At 44.0% G+C, this 24,842-nt stretch overlaps 1 protein-coding gene across 4 annotated transcripts in view; it reads left to right on the top strand.

Annotated features, from left to right (window-relative positions):
* The window catches only part of ZDHHC18 (zinc finger DHHC-type palmitoyltransferase 18), a 57,055-nt gene extending 38,262 nt beyond the window's left edge, over positions 1-18,793 (top strand). The window contains exons 8-10 of one of the 4 annotated variants that reach the window (XR_009631938.2): positions 5,318-5,420; positions 11,755-11,851; positions 16,402-16,490. Coding sequence is in view for 3 of the 4 variants with exons in the window: in XM_060784504.2 (XP_060640487.1) it covers positions 5,318-5,420; positions 16,402-16,491 (193 nt within the window). In the remaining variant the exon portion in view is untranslated. Of the gene's footprint in view, positions 1-5,317; positions 11,373-11,754; positions 11,852-16,401 lie in introns of those variants that run through there. The other 3 variants (XM_060784505.2, XM_060784504.2, XM_060784506.2) reach the window with 3 other exon arrangements.
* The last annotated feature ends 6,049 nt before the right edge of the window (positions 18,794-24,842 follow it).

The following is a 24,842-nucleotide window of genomic DNA, read 5'->3' as shown; positions in this document are numbered from 1 at the left end:
TATGACCATTAAAAAAAAAAGACAACTCCTTGCTTGATTGGCTCATATCCTAAGTCAGTACTTCTTAAATGTTTCCTCTTTTGGCCTGAGAAATTATTTACACGACTCTGGATATATTGGTATATAAAATAATTATACAAATAAAACATTTACTGATAATAAATAATTGCATTTTTACCATTTATTAAAGTTGAAAGCGGAGCCCCCGGTGGCGCAGTGGGTTAAAGCACTGAGCTGCTGAGCTTGTTGATCGAAAGGTCGCAGGTTCGATTCCGGGGAGTGGCGTGAGCTTCCACTGTCAGCTCTAGCTTCTGCCAACCTAGCAGTTCGAAAACATGCAAATGTGAGTAGATGAATAGGTACCGCTCCGGCGGGAAGGTAACGGCGCTCCATGCAGTCATGCCGGCCACATGACCTTGGAGGTGTCTACGGACAACGCTGGCTCTTCGGCTTAGAAATGGAGATGAGCACCACACCCCAGAGTCAGACATGACTGGACTTAATGTCAGGGGACTACCTTTACCTTTACCTAAAGTTGAAAGCAAATGGGACTGATATGTTTGTTGATTTTTACACAAAGAATTAAACCATAGATGAATATCTGATATTGCGGGACACAGAGCATTTTCATCATTTATCATGCCATGCTGGTATGCCTGCTTTGTAGCCTCAAGTGGCAGAATACATTCTGTTGGCTCCCCTTTTTAATGCCTGGGTTCATGTAAATGCCTCAAATAGCCACTAGGTGGCAAACTACACACATTTTCCTTTAGTTATAGCAGGGCCTGGTAAATTTTGGGTTATGACCTCAAACGGGGTTCCCTTAGCTCCATTTAGCTCCATGTTGGGGTTGTGAAAGGCTCCCCCCCCCCTCGGAAGAGCAAGGATGGACAGATAAAAAAAGAGCTAAAAGCTGAGCCCAAGTTGCTAAAAGAAAAGAAAGGCACCCAGCAGAGGCAGTCATCCACATAGATCAGCGTTTCTCAACCTGGGGGTCAGGACCCCGGGGGTGGGGGCTGGTAGCGAAGAAGTTTCAGAGGGGGCGCCAAAGTGCATCAGAAAATATATATTTCTGATGGTTTTAGAAACCTGTTTGGCAGAGAAGGCTGAAGATCTCTCCACCTGTCCTTCTCTTCCTTTTCGGAATCAGACAGCAATTCCTCCCACCAAAAGCCCTCCTCCTGCTGAGATTGGCTGGCTTCCCAGTTGGGCTCTCAGCCAAGCGAAGGACTGTTTCTGAGACTCCAAGCACGGAGGGGAGAGCAGGCACGCTAGACACATGGCAACGTAGTGCGCATGTGCGGGCAAGGGAGAGCATGTGAGCAAATCCCTTTAAGGCATGGGGGTCCTGTGTGGGAAGTTTGGCCCAATTCTATCTGTGGTGGGTTTCGGATTGTATGTGAACAATAAATCCCAGCAACTACAACTCCCAAATGTCAAGGTCTATTTTCCTCAAACACACCAGTGTTCACATTTGGGCATATTGAGGATTCGTGCCAAGTTTGATCCAGATCCATAATTGTTTGAGTCCACAGTGCTTTCTGGATGGAGGTGAACTACAACTCCCAAATTCAAGGTCAATGCCCACCAAACCCTTCCAATATTTTCCGTTGGTCATGGAAGTTCTGTGTGCCAAGTTTGGTTCAATTCTATCGTTGGTGGAGTTCAGAATGCCCTTTGATTGTAGGTGAACTATAGATCCCAGCAACTTCCAAATTGCAAAATCAATCCCCTAATCCCAGCAGTTTTCAAATTTGGGCATATCAAGTATTTGTGCCAAATTTGGTGTAGTGAATGAAAATATATCCAGCATATCAGATATTCTCTCACCCAACCTTCTAATCAAGGTGAAAGAAGAAAGCGCAAAAGCCGGGTTGCAGCTAAACATAAAAAAAACCAAGATTATGGCGACAAGAATGATTGACAACTGGAAAATAGAGGGAGAAAATGTGGAGGCGGTAACAGACTTTGTATTTCTAGGTGCAAAGATTACTGCAGATGCAGACTGTGGCCAGGAAATCAGAAGACGCTTACTTCTTGGGAGGAGAGCAATGTCCAGTCTCGATAAAATAGTAAAGAGTAGAGACATCAGACTGGCAACAAAGATCCGCCTAGTCAAAGCCATGGTATTCCCTGTAGTAACCTACGGATGTGAGAGCTGGACCTTAGGGAAGGCTGAGCGAAGGAAGATCAATGCTTTTGAGCTGTGGTGCTGGAGGAAAATTCTGAGAGTGGACTTCAGAAGACCCAACCAGTCTATCCTCCAGGAAATAAAGCCCGACTGCTCACTGGAGGGAAGGATACTAGAGACAAAGTTGAAGTACTTTGGCCACATCATGAGGAGACAGCAAAGCCTAGAGAAGACAATTATGCTGGGGAAAGTGGAAGGCAAAAGGAAGAGGGGCCGACCAAGGGCAAGATGGATGGATGGCATCCTTGAAGCGACTGGACTGACCTTGAAGGAGCTGGGGGTGGTGACGGTCGACAGGGAACTCTGGTGTGGGCTGGTCCATGAGGTCACGAAGAGTCTGAGACGACTGAACAAATGAACAACAACATCAGATATTTACATTATGATTCATAACAGTAGCAAAATTGCAGTTATGAAGTAGCAACAAAAATAATTTTATGGTTGGGGGTTACCACAACATTTGTGTGTATGGCTCGAGTTACACTTTAAAAATGTACCTGTTCCGACTTACATGAAAATTCAACTTAAGAACAAACCTACAGAACCTATCCTGTTTGTAAGTTGGGGACTGTCTGTGTACCTATTTTATATACCTGAGGTTACATAAAACTTTCTTGGGCAAAAAGAGATAGCAAGTTGGAAAAGTTTAAGAAGCTCTGAATTAGGGGACCCCAAATGGGTCCCTTAACTTTGATCTAAATGACTATTTCTCAGAAAGGCAGGAGAACACAGTGGTGAAAGCATCCTATTGGAATGATAGTGAGATATACCTTTCCCAGAACCACCTAAACCACATCTACCTTGCTGGACCGCCGAAAACTGCATTGGATCTTTGGGAACTAAGAACACCACTGTTTCTCAGCTGTGCAAGGATTGGTTGATGGTGGCTGGGAGCCCTCTGCCACTGATTGGTTGCTAAGGGGAAGGTGCCCACTCCCAACACAATCAAGGAACATTGTGTGGCTACTTGAGAATTGAGCAAAGAAGCACCTGTATCCCTTTTTTTGTACATTAGTTGGCACAATTGGAACTCATACTGGAATTCTGGCATCAGGCACCAGTCATTCAAAACTAGATGGGAATGACCAGCTAGAATGGAAACAGGGCATGGAATAGATCAGATCTTTTAGAGGATTGACCTATCTCCCCAGTCTCCTTGTTACATATCTTTGCATTTGTTCTCTAGTGGAAATTCCACAATGTCTTGCATGTAGCTCTTAACTTTCATGTCTAGGAACAGATTTAAACTACCTGGTGCTTTGTATTGTCAAAGGCTTTCATGGCCGGAATCACTGGGTTGTTGTGTATTTTCCGGGCTGTATGGCCATATTCCAGAAGCATTCTCTCCTGATGTTTCGCCTGCATCTATGGCAGGCATCTTCAGAGGTTGTTAGGTCTGTTGGAAACTAGGCAAGTGGGATTTATATATCTGTGGAAGGTCCAGGGTGGTGGAAAGAACTCTTTGTCTGTTGGAGGTAGGTGTGAATGTTGCAGTTGGCCACCTTGATTAGCATTTATTGGCCTAGCAGTTTTCAAGGTCTGGCTTCTTGCCTGGGGGAATCATTTGTTGGGAGGTGATTAGCTGGCCCTGATTGTTTCTTGTCTGGAATTCCCATGTTTTTGAGTGTTGTTCTTTATTTACTGTTATGATACCCATTTTACCTGTCTCCATTTAGTCACAAGAGGGCACAATTGGATAAAATGAAGAGTGAGTCTCACATTAGCACAGAGGAGATGTTCATTTGAATGGGTTCATAAATACATGTGGGAAGAAAATGTTGTCATAGTTAATCATCAAAACTTATAGGAGGCAACATTTGGCTGTGGTGTGTTATAATTTTTTCATTTAAAGATGCATAAGAAACCCATCTGAGCCATATTTTCCCAGATGTAGTCACACTCAAAAAGTTCAAGGAATGCCAAATAAATTACCGAAAGATCATGTTTCTCTTGATAATAATATTGTGTGTGCTTTTCTCTTGGCAACACTGAGATGAAGGCGCAGATTTAATACAGACCGAAGTCTGTGTTACACTATAAGGGGCTGCGGTGGCGCAGTGGGTTAAACCGCTGATCTGCAGAACTTGCTGATCAGAAGGTCGGCAATTCAAATCTGTGGGTGGGGTGAGCTCCTGTTGTTAGCCCCAGCTTCTGCAAACCGAGCAGTTCAAAAACATGCAAATGTGAAATTAATAGGTGCAGAAAATAGTTCAAGCGGTATCCCCCTCAATTAATATAATTTTTACCAGATAACATTCTTGCTATATTTCCTATCTTTATTTTTCTCATTTCCTCAGCTTATGTCTCCCTCAGCTATCTCTCTGATGCTCTAATGGAGAATAATTATTTAATGGGATTTTTACCAATTTAGATGTCATGTAAAAGTAGCTGTAAACACATACTTAAACAGATATTTGAATTATTTTTGGTTTACATGAGGGACTTCTGTCTCTAAGAGAGCCGGAGGAGTTAGCCTGATCGTGATCCCATTGTTGTAGTTATTTGTAAAATCCTACACAAACAGACACTTGAGGTTGTTTTGTGTTTTCCAGGCTGTATGGCCATGTTCCAGAAGCATTGTCTCCTGACGTTTCACCTGCATCAATGCTTCTGGAACATGGCCACAGCCCGGAAAATACACAACAACCCAATGTATTGTCGAAGGCTTTCATGGCCGGAATCACTGGGTTGTTGTAGGTTTTTCCGGGCTATAGGGCCATGTTTTACAATTCTCAAATGACAAAATCATAATTTTTTGAGTGATGGTCACTCCTTGTATTGTGAGACGTTCTGTTGCCAAATTTGGTGTGATTTCGTTCATTGGTTCTTTTGTTTTTAAGGAACTCATTATGCACAGAGCATTTTTATAGATAGATAGATAGATAGATAGATAGATAGATAGATAGATAAATAGATAGATAGATAGATAGATAGATGTTGTGTTAACAGTTTATGTCTATGTTTTTGTTTTATATTGTACATTTTTGTATCATTTTGTGTATGTGGAAACCGCTCCGAGCCCCCTAGGGGAGATAGGGCGGTATATAAATAAAGTTTTGTTATTTATTATTTGCTTTAACATGACTTTTTGTTTGCCTTCTTTCTCTCTCTCTCTCTCCCACATAGTTTAATAGACAGAAGAGGATTCATCCAGGCAGATGCTGGGATCCCGGCCACTCCTAAGACTGAAATCCCTCCTTCCTTTGGAATGAAATCGGATGCCAGCATGGTATGAGTCAACCCTTAGCAGTGCTGACATACAGTCCTGTGCCTAGGCCTACCTCCAGCTGGTGCTTCTCCTCCATTTTGCCATTTTCTGGGCTTAGGCAAGACAGCCTGAGTGAGGCAGAGCTTCCCAAGTTCCTACTCAAACCTTATGCCATCATCTTTGGTGTTGGTTGTTTAATTTGGTTTGATTTTTTTGTACGGTGGGACTTGCCTAGACCTTGTTGACTGCTGCATCTAAGCTCTCGGCAGAGCTGCTTAGAGCAAACCACGTCCCTCGTCGGGAAGAAGGTCATTTCTTAAGAACCACCCATTCTCAGAGGGTCTGCGGTAGGGACTGGTTGGGAAATATGAAGCATAGGGACTTGGCAGTGGTGTAGAGAAGGAGGATACCACATACAGCATTTAGTTCAGACTTGCTCCTTGATGAAGCTGGCATTAGTCGGTCAGTCTAGCCGCTTTGCGTGAGCAGTGAGAGGGAAAAGTGTTCTTTGGCTGAGCCTTGAGGCACAGCGCACCGTTTGAGGACATGGCACTCCTTGCCTTAGCAGCAAGTGTGGCCTGCTGAGCTGGTTTGCCGAGGACGACGCTACTGTTCCAACTGATGGGAGCAAGAAGAATGCTAGGTTACGCGAACCCTAGGAAAGGAGCAGGAGGCATTCTTCTGGGTTCTCTGTGTCGGGGTGCTATCCTTGTTTGCTTCAGTCAAATCAAAACAACAGAAACAGGATGAGGACAGCCCAGTACCATTGTTTACCTGATCAGTGGAAATTACGGAAAGCCTCTACTGATGTGAATAGAGAAGGGAATATTGTGTTCATGGCCAGAATCACTGGGTTGCTGTGTGTTTTCTAGGCTGTCTGGCAACGTTCCAGAATTATTCTCTCCTGATTTATCGCCCACATCTATAGCAGGCATCCTCAGAGGTTGTGGGGTCTGTTGGAATCGAGGCAAGTGGGATTTATATATCTGTGTACTAATGGAAGAACTTTTGTCAGCTTGACGCAAGTATGAATGTTGCAAATGGCCACCTTGATTAGCATTCAATGGCCTTGCAGTTTCAAAGCCTGGCTGATCGCTGCCTGGGGGAAAGACATGAGTTCTTTCTCCCGCCCTAGACATTCCACAGATATGTAAGCCTCTCTTGCCTAGTGACCCCCTCAACCTCTGAGGATGCCTGCCATAGATGTGGGTGAAACATCAGGAGAGAATGCTTCTGGAACATAGCCATACAGCCTGGAAAACACACAGCAACCCAGAGGGGATATTGCCATTTGGTACTTCCTGGTCAGAGAACTATTTTTGTCAAGGGAAATACTGAGCGGAGACTGTATTCACAGGACAATCCAGAAAGAAACCTTCCTCCCCTGGGCTTTTTTTCTCTGTAGAAAGCTGAATCCTCTCATTTGAATTCTCAACCAATCATAGAAAGGAGGGGAGAGATCATGAAGATGCCTATTAGAATTCCTTTTAGCAGTGCCTCCCATCCTGCTGTGTCAGCCCTAATGCGCATAGGAAGGTTAAATACATGTTAAATACTTGAAACCTGTTCATTAAAAGCTGCTGGATATTTTTTTTTTGCACACATTTTGTAGATTTTTCTAAGGATTTTTCAAAGTGGGTTTGTTTTGCATACATAGAATCAGGTGATTTTTTAAAAAAGCTTTGAAATTAATTTGTAATTCTTCTTTGAGCTTTGGAAGACTGTAGGAACGTTCGGCTAGTCTTTAGGATATAAGGGAAGCTCCCGGTGGCACAATGAGTTAAATCCTTGTGCTGGCAGGACTGAAGACTGACAGGTTGAAGGTCTGAATCCAGTGAGAATGCAGATGAGCTCCCTCTGTCAGCTCCAGCTCCCCATGCAGGGACATGAGAGAAACATCAAAACATCCAGGTGTCTCCTGGCAACGTCCTTGCAGACGGCTAATTCTCTCACACCAGAAGCGACTTGCAGTTTCTCAAGTTGCTCCTGACACAGGAAAATAAAGGGAAGCTTGATGTTCTGTATTCCTAAAGAAACTAGGCTTCATTGAAAACAGATTTTGGATCTCATAGGGACAAATCAAGTGTGCCTTTTTAACCTCATCTCAGCAGAGAATCAGGGATCGCATGAACATCATGCTTGTATTTTTTCAAAATCGGAATCACTGAAGTCATATCTCAGGAATGCTCCTTGTAAGTGAGGGATCAGGTCTTTCCTTCAGCTTTTCCAGACATGCATCTCTTGTAAGCGACGTCAGTCACTACCTTAGAGTGGTACCGCCCCCTTCCAGAGAACATTCTGGAATCCCATCAGCTTCCAGAGGCTCATGACAGGCCTCCTCCATTGATATGGACTGTGTTGTTCCTGGAAGAGATCTCTTAGGCTTCCCTAAGGAAAGTAGGGAGCTCCCTGGGCCTTGTTAAACTCTATTGACGTGGGCCCTTTTTCACTGCCTGTGCTCAGAAATACAAGGAAAATCCTCAGTCTCAGTCTTCCATTCTTGATTCACAGTGGTAAATTGATAAGTGTTTTTTTCTAAAAGGATTAATATTGTATTGTTCGAGGCTTTCATGGATGGAATCACTGGGTTGTTGTGAGTTTTATGGGCTTGTATGGCTGTGTTCCAGAAGTATTCTCTTCTAACATTTCATCTGCATCTATGGCAGGCATTGTCAGAGGTTGTGAGGTCTTCTGGAAACTAGGAAAACCTCTGAGGATGCTTGCCATAGATGCAGGCGAAATGTCAGGAGAAAATGCCTCTAGAACATGGCCATATAGCCCGAAAAAAACCCTACAACAACCCAAAATGGGGTTTATATATCTGTGGAATGTCCAGGGTGGGAGAAAGAACTCTTGTCTGTTTGAGATAGGTGTGTGAATGTTTCAATTGGCCACCTTGATTAGCATTTAATGATCTAGAAGTTTCAAGGTCTGGCTTCTTACTGCCTGGGGGAACCCTTTGTTGTTTTTGAGGCCAACACTAAAAAACAGGGGAATTCCAGACAAGAAACAATCAGGTCCAGCTAATCACCTCCCAACAAAGTATTCCTCCAGACAGCAAGAAGACAAACCTTGAGTTTTCAAAGTCATTAAATGCTAATCAAGGTGGCCAATTTAAACATTCACACCTACCTCAAACAGACAAGAATTCTTTCTCCAATCCTGGATATCCCACAGATATATAAACCCAATTTTTCTAGTTTCCAACAGACCTCACAACCTCTGAGGATGCCTGCCATAGATGCAGGCGAAGTGTCAAGAGAGAATGCTTCTGGAACATGGCCATACAGCCCGGAAAACTCACAACAACCCAATAAAGGTTATGGTGCAGAATCATACCACCTACTAAAACTGTACAAGATAAAAATATCAAAGATTGTCATTCAAACTTGAGACTTAAAAGAGATAAACCCACAACAACCCAGGATTTATAATATGAGAAAGAGCACTCTTTGCACTTATCTGGAGCAGCTCCTGGGAGAGATCAAAGACTATGAACTTTTCTAGTGTTTTTCTATGCTTGTCTTTTAATTTTTTTATTATTATGATTGACTTAGTGAACAATATCCATTTGGCTGATGAATCATATAATTGCATCAGAGATGGAAAAGTCAATGTAATGGGTGCTTCCTTTCTAGATTTTGCATCTACACTTAAAAGATGAGTTTAAAGCATGATGCAAAGCCAACATTGAAATGTGGGCATAGAATACGTCGATGCAGTTCTAAAAAATTCCAGTGCAGCTTCCAGCAATCAGATATTGCAGCTCGAATACATGCTGTGCATCTGCTTATAATGCATTTTGAGAGGGAAAATGTGTACAGGACTGCAGGTTTTGGTAAATGGGCACCACTTGGAGCAACTCTGCATGTGGCCCACTACCCTGGGAGCTGCTGCTAACTCTTAGGCTCTCAGGGCCTATGGGATAATTAGAAAAACAGCTCCAACTTCTGTGCAGCTGATGAATGAGGCAGGTACTTATATTCTTGTTCCTTAGGCGAGTGCCCAAACCCAAGGTATATATAGTGGAGGCATTCCCTGGATAATAACCGGCTTGAACCCTGGTGTTAAGGTTGCTGAGGCTGTAGTGCTAATTTAGCCCTGTGAGACTCCCTGGGGTCATGATGAGGATCTCTCTCACTCTGCTGGTAGGCTGCCCATTTTTGAGCAGCGTTTGCTCCTTGTCTTGTCGAAGGCTTTCATGGCCGGAATCACTGGGTTGCTGTTCCAGAAACATTCTCTCCTGACGTTTCGCCCACATCTGTGGCAGGCATCCTCAGAGGTTGTGAGGTCTGTTGGAAACAAGGCAAGTGAGGTTTATATATCTGTGGATTAATTTCCAGGATGGGAGAAAGAACTCTGTGCTGTTTGAGGCAAGTGTGAATGCTGCAATTAATCACCTTGACTAGCATTGAAAAGCCTTGCATCTTCAAGGCCTGGCTGATTCCTGCCTGGGGGGGGGGGGGGGGGATCCTTTGTTGGTTCCGATTGTTTCCTGTTAGGAATTCCTCTGTCTTCTGAGTGTTCCTTATTTACTATCCTGATTTTAGAGGTTTTTTTATTCTTGGGGCCCCCCGATGGCGCAGTGGGTTAAAGCACTGAGCTGCTGAGCTTGTTGATCGAAAGGTCGCAGGTTCGATTCCAGGGAGCAGCGTGAGCTTCCGCTGTCAGCCCTAGCTTCTGCCAACCTAGCAGTTCGAAAACATGCAAATGTGAGTAGATCAATAGGTACCGCTCCGGCGGGAAGGTAACGGCGCTCCATGCAACCATGCCGGCCACATGACCTTGGAGGTGTCTACGGACAACGTCGGCTCTTCGGCTTAGAAATGGAGATGAGCACCACACCCCAGAGTCAGATATGACTGGACTTAATGTCAGGGGACTACCTTTACCTTTACCTTAGCCAGATTTTGTTCATTTTCATGGTTTCCTCCTTTCTGTTGAAATTGTCCACATGCTTATGGATTTCAATGGCTACTCTTTGTCGTCTGACATGATGGTTGTTAGAGTGGTCCAGCATTTCTGTGTTCTCAAATAATATGCTCTGTCCAGACTGGTTCATCAAGTGCTCAATTGCTATGGAGGTTCGGTGTGCTAATTTGAAGCCCTCCCCCTCCCCCAAAATGTATCTGTAATTATTGATAATTCACATTGAAAAGCCTTGCAGCTTCAATGCTTGGCTGCTTCCTGCTTGGGGAAAATCCTTTGTAAGCAGGAAGCAGGCAAGCCTTGAAACTGCAAGACTATTCAGTGCTAATCAAGGTGATTAATTGCAGCATTCACACTTGTCTCAAGCAGACTAGAGTTCTTTCTTCCACTCTGGACATTCCACAGATACATAAATTCCTCTTGCCTTGTTTCCAACTAACCTCACAACCTCTGAGTTTGCTTGCCATAGATGTGGGCGAAACGTCAGGAGAGAAAGCTTCTGGAACATGGCCATACAGCCCGGAAAACTCACAGCAACCCAGCTTTTGCTCCCATTACTGCCATCTCATCTGTGAATACGCATTTTCAAATGATAGGGCTCATTTTCTAGCACAGAGGATATAACGCCTGTGTGGTTGAACTAAACATAAGCTGGACCTGCCTGCGGAACAAATTGCTTTGGGGTTTGTTTGTGTTTTTTTGGGGGGTGGAAGAGGGGGTCATTGTGAAATATGCTCACTTTTTCTTCATTCAGTTTTCCTGAACGCAGATAGGGTGAGGGGAGTTCCTGATTGGCCAGTTGTAGGCCATGTTATTTCCAGAAGGGTGGCCTCCTCATACATTTCCTAGGAAAAGGAGCTGCTCTTGTTGAGCAAAAAATCAAACCATCTTTGAAACCATAATCATTTCCATAAAGCATAGTTAAGAAAGAAGGGAGACAAGACTGTAGCAGTGTTACATTTGTAGGGCTAAACAACCTTCTCGTGGTTGAGTCATTTCTTCCTTTTTGTTTACTTTTGTAATAAAGACATTTTTTTAAAAAAAATAACTAATTACTTTGAGTTTTGTATTTGTGTTATATTATGTTAAATTAAGAAACCTGCCCCGTGGCTGTTTCCTGGGGGGAAAACTAAGATTTACAGGACATTGAATGAGTAGCAAGTTGCCTGGATGCTGACTCTGCATCTACAAGGCACAGAAGCTGTTGCTCTGAGTGGCTTTGGAGAATCTGTGCTGTCTATGGAAGTCGATTTTGCAGGCAACACACCAGCCTGGCCACAGTTGATGCCAGCTTTTCCCTGCCCAGAGCCCATTCCGGCCCAGGTGGACAGCTTCCTGTTGGCGTCCACTGCGTCCCTCCCTGCCCCACTCCTGCCTCCCAGACCCCAAGATTGCTGTGGTGCATAATTTCTGGTGTCTTCTTCAGGAGGATGCTTGCCAGGACTTTGCCATATCTTGCACTGCCTGATGGGAGAGCCCCTCCCCACAGGATGGGGTTAGTACTGCTCTCTGAAGGTTAGCTGGTAAGAATTTTCTTTCCTCGACCTCATCCAGTGAATTATCTCATTCTCACCGCATGAGTTGCTTCAAGCCTGAAGCCCATCTCCCTTCCCCACCCCTCAGTCTGTGTGGCTGTTCTCATTTGTTGTGTGCCTATAAGCCATACCATTGGTAGCTGGGGTTATTGGACTATGGGGTACAGCAAGGATAGCTTGAAGGATAAGTGGGGAGGACTTTGAGCAAAGTTCATAGGGTCTTCCACTGTCATATCCCAAGTGGCTCTGTATGTTGCGACATTGTACACATTCAGAGATTGCACTGACACTTCAGGTGTCAAGTTTGTGGCGGAATGAAAATCACACGTAGTTCACGTCTTTACCGATCCACACACTGTCTTTCTAGAGAAAAGATATGCCACGTAAAAATGATCAGTAAAGAATAAAGTGTTTACTCTTTGTTATGCAGAGCAACATATATACAGTCATGTGAACAGTTGCATTGATTTACACAGTGTCCATTGAGAGAGATTCAAATGGTCCTTAAGTGTCCATGTGAAGAGTCTCTTTCCAGCAGCTCAGAAGCACAAGATTATACTAAACTGTCTTGGCAAGCTACTTGCACAATAATCTAAACATGTAACTGTTACCAAAACTCCCAGGCTCAGCTAGCTTCTTAGGCATAGCCCAACCAATCAGCTTCGTGCCTTGCATTTTTCAATTAACACACTCACCAGCTGATTTTTTACATGCACCAACAAAATTCTCCACAAGATACAGTTCATTGGCCAAATTAATATAGCCAGGCATGTCTTTGTAGTCCTTAAGATTACCCTTAAGGTCCAAACTAGGAGTAGTATTACCTTGCTCCTTGCTTTCTACGTCCCTTCCACTACTCCCTCCAGGGAAGAACTGAGTAATTTTCATTTGTACTCTCCGGTTCTTTAAAGGGAAATTTGCAGGTAAGAGCAAAAGTCCCTGAGTTTTATAACCCCTTCTAGTTAATACCATAGTCTCACCAACAAGTTATCTCTTCTCACTGTTAGTATTTCAAATCACCCAATTGTCAGGGTGTCAACATGATAATGTTCCTTCACGATGGTTTCCAAAGCTTATATAATGTGATAAGATGACTTCTGGGCTGGATTTGATATTTCTTGGTATCCCACATAAATTCCACACAGTCTTATTATCTCAGTTTACTTACACTATTATGATAATAGGACTTTCAGCTTTCCAAAAATCCAAACTTCGCTCTGGTTGTACTGGAGAGGGTGTTAAATTCTGAGAGCTTATTTGGTACACATCCAGCTACAATAGAGTCTCACTTATCCAACCTTCACTCATCCAACGTAGACTGTCGTAGACTGTGTAGACGCTTGCCTGGATCCACAGCTGTTTCAATACATTGCGATGTTTTGGTGCTAAATTTGTAAATACAGTAATTACTACATAACGTTACCATGTATTGAACTGCTTTTTCTGTTGATCTCTTGTAAAACATGATGTTTTGGTGCTTAATTCGTAAAATCATAACATAATTTGATGTTTAATAGGCTTTTCCTTAATCCTGCCATATTATCCAACATTTTTGCTTATCCAGCATTCTGCTGACCCATTTATGTTGGATAAGCGAGACTCTATTATATTATATTCAGTGTTTTCAGTCAAGTGAGTTTCCTCCCATATGCCAGCTGCTGGGTGAGGTCCCGATTCATCTCACTGAACTTGGGACCTTAACAGACGGCAAGAAAGGGCTTCATACCTTTTTGGCCCACCTAGCCCTTCCTCTGTGATTGCTTGGAGATTTGAAACTGAGAACATGTGAAAATGGCTTGCCACAAATCCACTGCCATGAACTAGTAGGAAATGAGACATGCGTTTCTATGTGGCTGTGAGACTACTGGATTAAAAGTTAAATGCAGAATAGTGCTCATGTCAGTGAGATGCCTGTCCTTTCCTCATCTATTACTGAGCAGTTAAATCTCCACTGCCTACTAAAAGATGGCTCCTACAGCAGGTGATGTTTTGGGGATACAGAAGAAAGGTTGCTGGAGAGGACCATCTGCTCCCCCCACATCTATGTAAAATGGGCCCTTTGTATTTTATGACAATGCTAGGTTGAGATAAGGCAAAAGACATCTGCTCTGGTAGGTTATCACTTCGTATTTATAGGGTACTTCTGAGTTGTTGAAGTGATTTGCATTATTTTTCAACTTCTTACATCTGTGAGATAGATCTGTTGTCTGGGGTCTGCCTGCAAGTGCATTACTGACCTTAAGTGGCTTCCCTCATAGCCCTAATGTCACTGCGGAGGTACAGTCAAAGGAGGGACTAGTTCAGGGCATTCTTTACCACACTGCTTTCAAGATGAACTTCCCATGGATGGGCAAAGTATCCATACCACATGTTAGACTAAAGCAGAGGCCTAACTGCTATCTTGTCTCTGCTGTTTTGTGGCTGCTAGCTCCTCACTGGTGCTCATTTTGTTGCCATGTCATTTCCCCCAAAATGAGCCTTAAATCCTTTCTCATGCGTGTATGTTATGTATTGCTGGTAAGTAATTATCTGTAAACCTTGTTTATCAAACCGATTGTGTAGACGTCCAGTGACTAACCCTCGTCAGTGCTTTCTATTTGACTCTCTTCTGCTTCAAAATTCCATTTGGAATCTATTCCAAAATAGAAGAACCAGTAATTGTCTACTTGGGGGAAGTTCCAAGTTAAATAGATGTCATCTGTCCTAAAGTTTTGAGACAAGGCACATTAGCATACTAGAGCAAGAGCCATTTGGCAGTCCAACCTTTTCTTAACATAGACACCGCAAAGTACGTTTGGCTTGAACTGTGACTGTTCCTAGAGCAGGGCTTCATCAACTTTTTCTGCTTGTGACCCCTTTTGGCCTGAGAAGTGTTTACATAACCATGGGGATATAGTTTTATAAAATATGTAGAAAAATCAAACATTTACTGATAACAAATCAGCATTTGCAAGGTTTGCTAAGTAGGCTGATTTTCCTTTTTATGAAGTACACATGAAGCATCTCCTGCAGAGTCATGAAGGCAAGCAGGCTCTAGGCAAGAAGACTCTCTGAGGAAGTTGACCATAGGAAACCATAGACAAGGAGGCCCATAGGCAAGGAAGTCCATAGGCAAGGAGACTCTGGGGAAGTTGACCATAGGGACCCATAGGCAAGGAGACTCTCTGGGGAAGTTGACCATAGGGACCCATTGGCAAGCTGGCCCATAGGCGAGGAGACAATAGGGACCCATTGCCAAGTTGACTATAGGGACCCATTGCCATAGGCAAGGAGGCTCTGGGGAAGTTAATCATAGGGACCCACTGGCAAGTTGGCCCATAGGCAAGGAGGCTCTCTGGGGAAGTTAACCATAGGGACCCATTGGCAAGGAGGCTCATAGGCTGGGAGACTCTGGGGAAGTTGACCATAGGGACGCATTGGCAAGGTGGCCCATAGGCAAGGAGACTATGGAAGTGGTTCCCAACCTTTTTTTTTGACTAGGGACCACTCTCCAACATGAGTACCAAAAGGATTACGTATCGGATTTTGGTCAACTTTAGATTTGGTTTGGTTATTTGGGGTGCTGATTCAGAAAATTGCCTTGGATAGCCCACATCAGCACTAGTTTTTGATTCATAACATATACAGTAGTCGCCATGTGCTCGCCCACAGAAAACCATATTTAATAATCTAGAGCTGCGGACATTATTTTAGGTCTCGGCTCACCAGTGGGCCATGGCCCATACGTTGGTAACCACTGCTCTCTGGGGAAGGCGAATTTGCTACCACAGAAAGCCAGAGGCTCAGATCAGAGGCAGGCTACCATCCAGGCAAAGCCCAACTTTCTATTTCCTGTGTTTCCCTACCTCGAGATGATCTTTTGCATGAAAGTTAGCCTGTCTCACCCAAGGGGTCTATCATGTTCTCCATCTACTGGAGACTGCAGGATGCTTCACGCCATTTTGGATTTTGAAGGTGAAGCTGTAGCTAAGAATAGATGTTAATAGAAGTAATGAATTCAAGGGTTTGGGAAATCATGCTAACACATTTAGCCCATGCCTGTATAGAAGTCAAAGTAGTGCGCAATAGATGAGGTGTAAAAAAGTCTGTTAAGTCTTGAAAAAAGATAACCATATTCTTAAAAAATAACCTTACCTATATAGACCTCATGAAAAGGTATTCTTACTTTTGCATGCTCATGTGACATGTCCGTCAGATGCCATCTTTTTGATTTAGTTCTAATCAGGATTTGTTTGAAATGTCTTTCTGTGTTGACCTGATGTGCTTGTCACCTCCTCTTCCTGACCTTTCTTCCCACCCAAGTCCTTTCAATAAAGAGCGGGCCTGTACAAAACGGGCACCTGCTCCAGAGTTACAAAACTTGCACTGATTTCCCACTGTCTGCTCCTCCTCGCTCTCTCGCCTGCCTGCAGGCACTGCTGTTGTGACCATCCTTTCTTTCTCAGGCGTTTTGTTTTACTAACCCTCTCTCTCTCTCTTTCTCTTTCTCTCCTTCCTTTGTTCCACCCACTTCCCCTACACTCCTTGGGACCATCCAGTGTGTCCGGGGCACAAAAGAGCTTTTGAGGACCCTCTGCGCCTCGCGGCAAAACCCAAGGCAACCCCAAGAGGCCCTGTCCAATCTCTGAAAGTACAGCCATTGCCACCACCTGTGCCTCTCTACCCTCCAGGGCTATCTGATTTTTGTATTACTGCATCTTTTCCCGCTTCACTGTAACGATAGGGAGATGCCACCATGCACAAGGAAAAGCTCTTCTGAACCCTTAGGGCCGGGAGCAGAGGTGCTCCTACTAATTATAGGTTTGAAGCTTAAAGCCATACAAGCCACCTGCTATGAGTGCAATAAAGGGAGTCCCTTTTGGCTCCTGTATCTCGTTGAGGGAACTGGACTAAGCACATGAAGGTTGTGGAGGAATTCCTATCTCTAGCCTTATTTTAAAGCAAAGATGTCCCAAGGCTTCAACATTCCTGAGGGATGCTTTTAGTAATCAGTGTGTTTAGTTTTTTGGTAAACGTGTGTATCCCCTTCTCCCGAGCCCTGGCCCACTTTTGGTGTTGAGAATCCATGCAGTGTCTGTACCTACAACAAAACAGACCCCATTCAGGTTGTGTTTGCACTAGTGTGTAATGTGTTCCCACTTGGTACATTGGGTTAAAGTTAGCATATACGAGGGTTATCCGGAAAGAAAGGTTACAAGGCACAGAGCTCTTGTGGGGAATTTTTGCGAGGGAAGGTGGGATCACTGCCATGTAGCAGGAAGCCAGCAGAAGCGAACAAACAGTGTCAGTCGTCAGTAGCTCATCCACTGGCATTATGGTGAAGGTTAGAGATGAGTATCTTAATTCCATTTCCCGCCAAGTGCGAAGTTCGCGCTGTAATATGCTACTTACATGCTAAGGTATTGAACACTGTTGCGATTCATTGTGAAATCGTTTCAGTTTATAGGGAGGACGTAATGTCAAGACAGCATGTGACAAAATGGGTACGGAATATATTATCAGACCAAGAAGAAACCGTAGAGGCATCCAAAACAAGCAGTGGGATGCTGACGGCGGGAGTCTGTCTCTTTCATGACAATGCGCATCCGTACACCACTCATGTAACACAAGAGTGGTTGACTTTATTTGGTTGGGCTGTTTTAAGCCACCCCTCTCACAGCCCCAATCTCACGCCCCGTGACTATCACCTGTTCACTAAATTGAAGGAACACCTGGGTGGAAAACATTTTTCCGATGACGACAACGTGAAAATCAAAGTGACGAGCCAGCTGAAAAGGGTGGAGGGAAACTTCTATGACACAGGCATCAAAAACTTGTCCCACGGATGACAAAATGTATTGAACTGAATGGTGATTGTGTGGAAAAATAATGTAATACCTATGCTGCAATCCATGTAAGTTTGATTAAAATATATTCATTCAGTGTATTTAAAAAATATTGTTCCTTACTTTCCGGATAACCCTTGTATTTCATTACAATTATGACACACTAGAATGTGAGCCCATACCCAGGCCTCTGAGACCGAGTGTGTGTCAGGTATGTGTGATGTGACCCAAGGGGAGAAAAACCGAATATAACTTAATATAAATTCAACTTCCTGAGCTTCCTTCCTTCCTTTTTAATTTTTTATATTATGAGTAATAGAATAATAGTGCTGAAGTTACGCTTTCATGTGTGTGAGCAATGTCTGCCTAAATCTCTGAACCAGGAAGTTTGTGGAATCAGATTTGCAGTGGCTTGAGAAGAAGAGTCAATGCTCTATATAGCTATTTACCTCTCCTTATCACAGAATTATGCAAATATGTTGAATATATTGTGTAAAGCGAATCAAGTTACAGAATCTAGGCTTTCTTGGTGCAGAACTTTCCTTCCGCCACAAACTCTTCAAGCACAAAGTGAGTATCCCTCCAGGCCCTGAATGCGCATGTCAGGGATCACCTGTGGCAAGTGGTAGGGCCCAGGTCACATCCTTAGGAACCTGATGAAATGCACAAGTTCGGCTAATGCAGCTTGCTCAGAAGAATCCTGCAAAGGTCCTTCATTGAAAATCCACAGCAGGGCTACTTTTTCAAACTTCGTATTAAGAAAGATGCTCACTCCTTGTATATAGATAGGCTGGAGTTTGTACCCTTCTGCACCTAACCTGCTAATGGATTGACTTGTATTGGTGGGTTGCTTTAGATCCCTTTCCTTCTGTCAAAACACACAAACACGACGAAAACCCCAGTATTTTGTAGTATTTATCTAGTAGTTCTTGTACAGAAGTCTGCCCTTGCCTTGCCTTCTGCAGAGCAGAGAACAGGGAGGTTGCCAGGAGGCCCTATGCAGCGAACAAACCAAACCTTTTTGGCCCCTGAACCAATAGTGATGTAGGGTTTGAAATCCATTTATGCCTTCCACTTTTGTAACAATAAAATTTCTCCTCTCCTATTTCACAAGTGTCTGGTTTCTGTGTTAAATCAATGGGAACACCTTGCGTCCACGCCACCTCTTAATTTCACTTTCCACTCTGATGCCATAGTATTTATTTATTTATCGTATCAGAAGCGATGGTTGTAATGTATTTTAAAAACACAAAGTTGTAAAAACTTGGCATTATATTAAATGTCCTTTGTCCAATAGCTGGACACTTGAAGTGCCTCTGGTGTTGCTATAAGGAGGTCCTCTATTGTGCATGTGGCAGGGCTCAGACTGCATTGTAATAGGTGGTCTGTGGTTTGCTCTTCTCCACGCTCGCATGTCGTGGACTCCACTTTGTGGCCCCATTTCTTAAAGTTGGCTCTGTATCTCGTGGTGCCAGAGCGCAGTCTATTCAACGCCTTCTAAATTGCCATCTTCTGTATGCCCATGGGGAGTCTCTCATTGGGTATCAGCCATGGCTTGAGGTTCCGGGGTTTAGCCTACCACTTTTGGACTCTTGTTTGCTGAGGTGTTCCTGTGAGTATCTCTGTAGATCTTAGAAAACTATTTATTGATTTAAGGCGTTGGTATGCTGGTTGATATTCGAACAGAGGATGGGCTGGAGATGTCACTGCCTTGGTCCTTTCATTATTGGCTGCTACTTCCTGGCAGACGTCAAGTGGTGAAATACTGGCTAAACAGTATAATTTCTCCAGTGGTGTGGCGCATAGATATCCTGTAATAATGTGTCATGTCTCATTAAGAGACACATCCACTGTTTTAGCGTGGTGAGATGTATTCCACACTGTGCATGCATACTCAGCAGCAGAGTAGCAAAGCGCAAAGGCAGATGTCTTCACTGTGGCTGTGTTCCCAGGTAGTACCGGCCTGCTTTTGTATGATATTGTTTCTAGCACCCAGTTTTTGCTTGATATTCAAGCAGTGCTTCTTGTAGGTCAGAGCACAGTCCACAGTGACTCCCAGGTATTTGGGTGTGCTGCAATACTCCAGTGGGATTCCTTCCCAGGTAATCCTCAGAGCTCGAGATGCTTGTCTGTTCTTAAGATGAAAAGCACACGTCTGTGTTTTAGATGGATTAGGAATCAGCATGTTTTCCCTGTAATAGACAGTAAGAATGCCTAAAGCTTTGGAGAGCTTCTGTTCAACCATTTGAAAGTTCTGTGCTTGAGCGGTGATGGTGCGATCGTCAGCATAGGTGAAACTCTCTGTCTCTTCTGGCAGCGGCTGGTCATTTGTGTAGATGTTAAATATTGATGGCGCGAGCACGCACCCCTGAGGTAGGCCATTCTTCTGTTTTCACCATCTGCTTCTCTGGTCCTGGAGTTCAACAAAAAAGCTCCTGTTTTGACCATGGCAGAGTAGAGAGGTAGCATGACTTCCCTGGATCTAGGCACTAGACTCCTATTTATGCAGGCCAAAATCATGCAGCCCCTCTATTCTGCCTTGGTCAGACCACACCTGGAATCACAGTGTCCAATTCTGGCTCCACAATTGAAGGGAGATGTTGACCAGCTGGAATGTGTCCAGAGGAGGGCGAGTAAAATGATCAAGGGTCTGGAGGACAAGCCGATGAGGAACGGTTTAAAGAGCTGGGCATGTTTAGCCTGCAGAATTCATTGCCAACCATGTGAAAACCAAATTAAAATATCAAACAATATCATATAATTATTAAGTTAAAAAAACAGACCACATGTTCTGACAATGACTATTCAGAACCCTCAGGGCTTTCTAGGCCACTAACAGTTCTAGGTAGTTATGTGACAGAAGGGGTCCTTCTTGGGACTCTCAGCATGGAAGCCTTTCGAATGGGCCTCCCAACCCTGAAGAGCGGGATCCGTTGTCAGTTCTGGAGAGGTGTGGTGGCCTGAAAGGCAACTCTGCATATGTGTTCCTCATTTTGGTCCACCAGATAGGTGACTGGCGTGCCCCCATTGGAATAGAAGAAGGGGTGCGGAGATTGACCCGGAGGATGAACTGAGGAACCAGGCCCAGAAGGGCCAAAATCAGAGCCATACATACGGTGTCACTATGTAGTTGAGACGATGTGGCCCAGCATGACCTGGGTATGCCTGGCTTGCACCGATGGCTTTCATAAGATTTGAAGAATCAAAGTCCTGGGGGTGAGGGATTGCTTGCTCGGGAAATAGGTCATTTGTGTGGTGTAATGTAAAATAAACCACGTGTAGTTCACGTTTGATCAGCCCACATACTGCCAGAGAAAGAACATATATGCCACGCAGGTGAACAGTAAAGAACAAGTAGTTTACTCTTCGTAATTCAGGACAATATATTTACAGTGTGATTAGTTGCACCAACTCACATAATGTCCTTTTATGAGAGGTTTAAAATCGTCTTTCTTTGTCCATGTGGATAAACTCCTTCAGCAGCTCATGAAGTGAGAGCACATTCCAAACTCTCTCTCTCTCTGCTTCTCTCTTCATCTCTCTCTGCGCTTGCATAGCTCAAGCCTGAACAAAAACGTAACAGTATCCAAAAGTCCAAGGCTCAGCCTGCTCCCCAGGCATTGTTCGACCAATCAGCTTTGTGTATCTTATTTTACAGTTGAGACACACACACACTAACTGATTTCTTACATGCTCCAACAACAACACCCACGACAGGTGGGTGTGATTTCCCTTTGTTGATAATCAGACCCAGAAGCTGTAAAAGACACAGTGTTGAGGGAATATGAGAACTGTGTTGAAGTCCAGACTTAGCTACCAGCCGCTAGTCACCAAAGTACAGACAGACATATCCCACTGAGGTGAAGGCGGGGTGAAATAGCAACCATATACTTGGCAAAAGACAAGGGGGCAGCCATGAGACCAAACAGCAAACATTAAGGCAGAAGGCCTGCTCCCTTATAAAGGATAGAGAAAAACGGCGCGAAAAAACTGAAGCTGCAGGTGGCTGATCACACCCTTGTGAAGCAAGCCTGGCATACACCCAACAAGAAGGAGAAGCAGGTGGAACTCTTTAATAATGCACCAGTGTGCATCTGCAAAACCCGATGGGATAACCATACTCAATGATCTTTGGCACCCATGCATATGAGGCTATCTCATGTAGGGTTGAGGCGACAGCCTGTAGACCAGATCCAAACACAGGAAACCTATGAACACGCTCCGTACAGGAAACAGTCATCATTTTACATCCTTGAACATCCATGAGATTTAGTTTCCACTGAGGGTCCTGGAACCAAATCCCAGGAGATCTCAAGGAGCCGCTGCATTTCCTTTTGTGATTGTTTTTCACAGTAGACAATATTGGGCAGATGGATAGGTTTCCTATCCTGTGGTTTATGGAGATGTAGGCAGAGGGTTTCATGCCCCCTGATGTGCCTGGCATGGTCCTGAATCTCCCACTCAATTATAGTTGGGCATCAACTTAAAGACACTACAAAGAATATTCAAAAATGTGCAGATGAAATAGTCCGGTTTCTCTGCCTATTTTATTATTTATTATTTACTGTATTTATATTCTGCTTTTTTCACTCCTGGGGGGACTCAAAAGCGGTTTCCAACATAGTCATGGCAAAATTTAATGCCAAATATACATGTGAAAAAACAAACATAAAATCAACAATAACATATATCTATGAATTAACTATTAAAACCACAATAGATCATAAAACATAAGCAACATTTAGACATTCAACCATACAATTTAAGCATATCAATATAAACATTAAAATAACGTAATCCAAAATCCAAGACCATTCCAATGTCAATTGCACATAATCCCTGTTCATTTCTTGCACTGCTTACTAACCAAAGGCTTGGTCCCCTAGCCATGTCTTTCTTTCTGAAGGCCAAGAGGGAGGACACTGATCTAATTTCACTAGGGAGGGAGTTCCAAAGCCGAGGGGCCACTGCTGAAAAGGCCCTGTCTCATCTCCACCACTCATGCCTGCGAAGGAGGTGGGACCAAGAGCAGGGCCTCCCCAGAAGAACTTAACCTCCCAGACGGTTCATAGAGAGAGATGCGTACAGACAGGTAAGCTGAGCCGGAACTGTTTAGGGCAGCGTTTCTCAACCTGGGGGTCGGGGCCCCTGGAGGAGGTTGCAAGGAGATGTCAGAGGGGTCTTCAAAGACCATCAGAAAACAGTATTTTCTGTTGGCCATGAGGGCTCTGTGTGGGAAGTTTGGCCCAATTCTATCATTGGTGGGGTTCAGAATGCTCTTTGATTGTAGGTGAACTATAAATCCCAGCAAGTACAACTTCCAAATGTCAAGGTCTATTTTCTCCAAACTCCACCAATGTTCACATTTGGGCATGTTGAGCATTCGTGCCAAGTTTGGTCCAGATCCATCATTGCTCGAGTTGACAGTGCTCTCTGGATGTAGGTGAACTCCAACTCCAGTATTTTTTGTTGGTCATGGGAGTTCTGTGTGCCAAGTTTGGTTCAGTTCAGAATGCTCTTTGTTTGTAGGTGAATGATAAATCCCAGCAATTACAACTCCCAAATAACAATATCATCCCCCCACCATCAGTATTCAAATTTGGGCGTATTGGATATTGGTGCCAAATTTGATCCAGTGAATGCAAATACATCCTGCATATCACATATTTTCATTACAATTCATAACAGTGGTAAAATTACATATATGAAGTAGCGACGAATATATGTTATGGTTGGGGCTCACCACAACATGAGGGACTGTATTAAGGGGTCGCAGCATTAGGAAGGTTGAGAACCACTGGTTCAGGGCATTATAGACTAAAGCCAGCACTTTGAATAGTGCTCGGTAACAGATGGGCAGACAGTGGAGCTGGAATAATGGGGGGTTGTATGCTCCCTGTACGCTGCCCCAGTGAGTAATCTGGCTGACTCCTGTTGGACCACTTGGAGCTTCCAAACAGTCTTCAAAGGTAACCACATGTAGAGTGCATTGCAGTAGTCTGTTCAAGATGTAAAATGAGCATGGACGACTGTGGCCAAATCTGACTTCCCAAGGTATGGCTGCAACTGGTGTACAAGTTCAAATAGTGCAAAAATTCCCCTGGCCACCGCCAAAACCTGGGGTTCCAGGCTCACCAATGAGTACAGGAGGACCCCCAAGCTGCGAACCTGTGTCTTCAGGGGGAGCGTATCCACGTCCAGCACAGGCTGTAACCCTATACCCTGTTCGGCCTTTCAACTGACCAGGAGTACCTCTGTCTTGTTTTGATTCAATTTCAATTTGTTTGCCCTCATCCAGACCATCACAGCTGCCAAGCACCATTTCAGGACCTGAACAGCTTCCTTAGTAGCAGATGGAAAGGAGTAATAGAGTTGGATGTAATCTGTGTACAGATGACATCAAACTCCAAAACTCTGGATGATCTTTCCCAGCAGCTTCATGTAGATGTTGATCAACATGGGGAACAATATTGAGCAAAAAGAGCAAAAGCTACAGGGCTGAGCAGGTGTCCCCTGCTATAGTGTGAAAAGTACTATAACATCAGGAATTGATTTAGCCAAGAATGTTCACTTACCTTTGTTGGAGTGCATCGATTTTCATAGTGCAGAATCTACAAAATCCCAAAAATAGGTAGGATACGCAGATGGCCGTGGGGCCCCACCCCTCCAGTGTTAACAGTGTGGCTGGCCACTAGGCAGACAGGGGCAAAGTCCCCACCCAAATGCTTTGCATTACAGTTCATCTTACAGGGTTTTTGCTGAAATGGAATTTGAACCTTGCCTTCCTGACAGATGCATTGTAACATGTCAGAAGTTGCTTACACCTTGAAATATGAAGAGCAAAACTGTTCCAGGGGTGTGGGAGAGGCCAGAATAATGAGGGACCTATGCAATCAAAGGCACATTTCAGGTTCAATTGCGTTCACTGGGGTTAAGCATATGCTTCATGGGAAAGTAGGGCTTGGAGGTAATAAAAGAGATAGTAGCCAGAATTCATTAGAGCATTTATCTCACCCTTTTGGCATGTCTTCAAATCTCTGAAAGCAGGAAAACCCAGCTCATAAGAACTGCTTCGATAATCATAGCTCATCTCTCATACGTTGACTACTTGGAGAGCGAAAGAAAGAGGAGCTGGGCAGTTACTCTGACTTCAG

This window comes from Anolis sagrei, chromosome X (assembly GCF_037176765.1).
Source record: "Anolis sagrei isolate rAnoSag1 chromosome X, rAnoSag1.mat, whole genome shotgun sequence".
In the NCBI taxonomy this organism is placed as follows: Eukaryota; Metazoa; Chordata; class Lepidosauria; order Squamata; family Dactyloidae; genus Anolis; species Anolis sagrei.
This window is presented reverse-complemented; position numbering and strand designations above follow the sequence as displayed.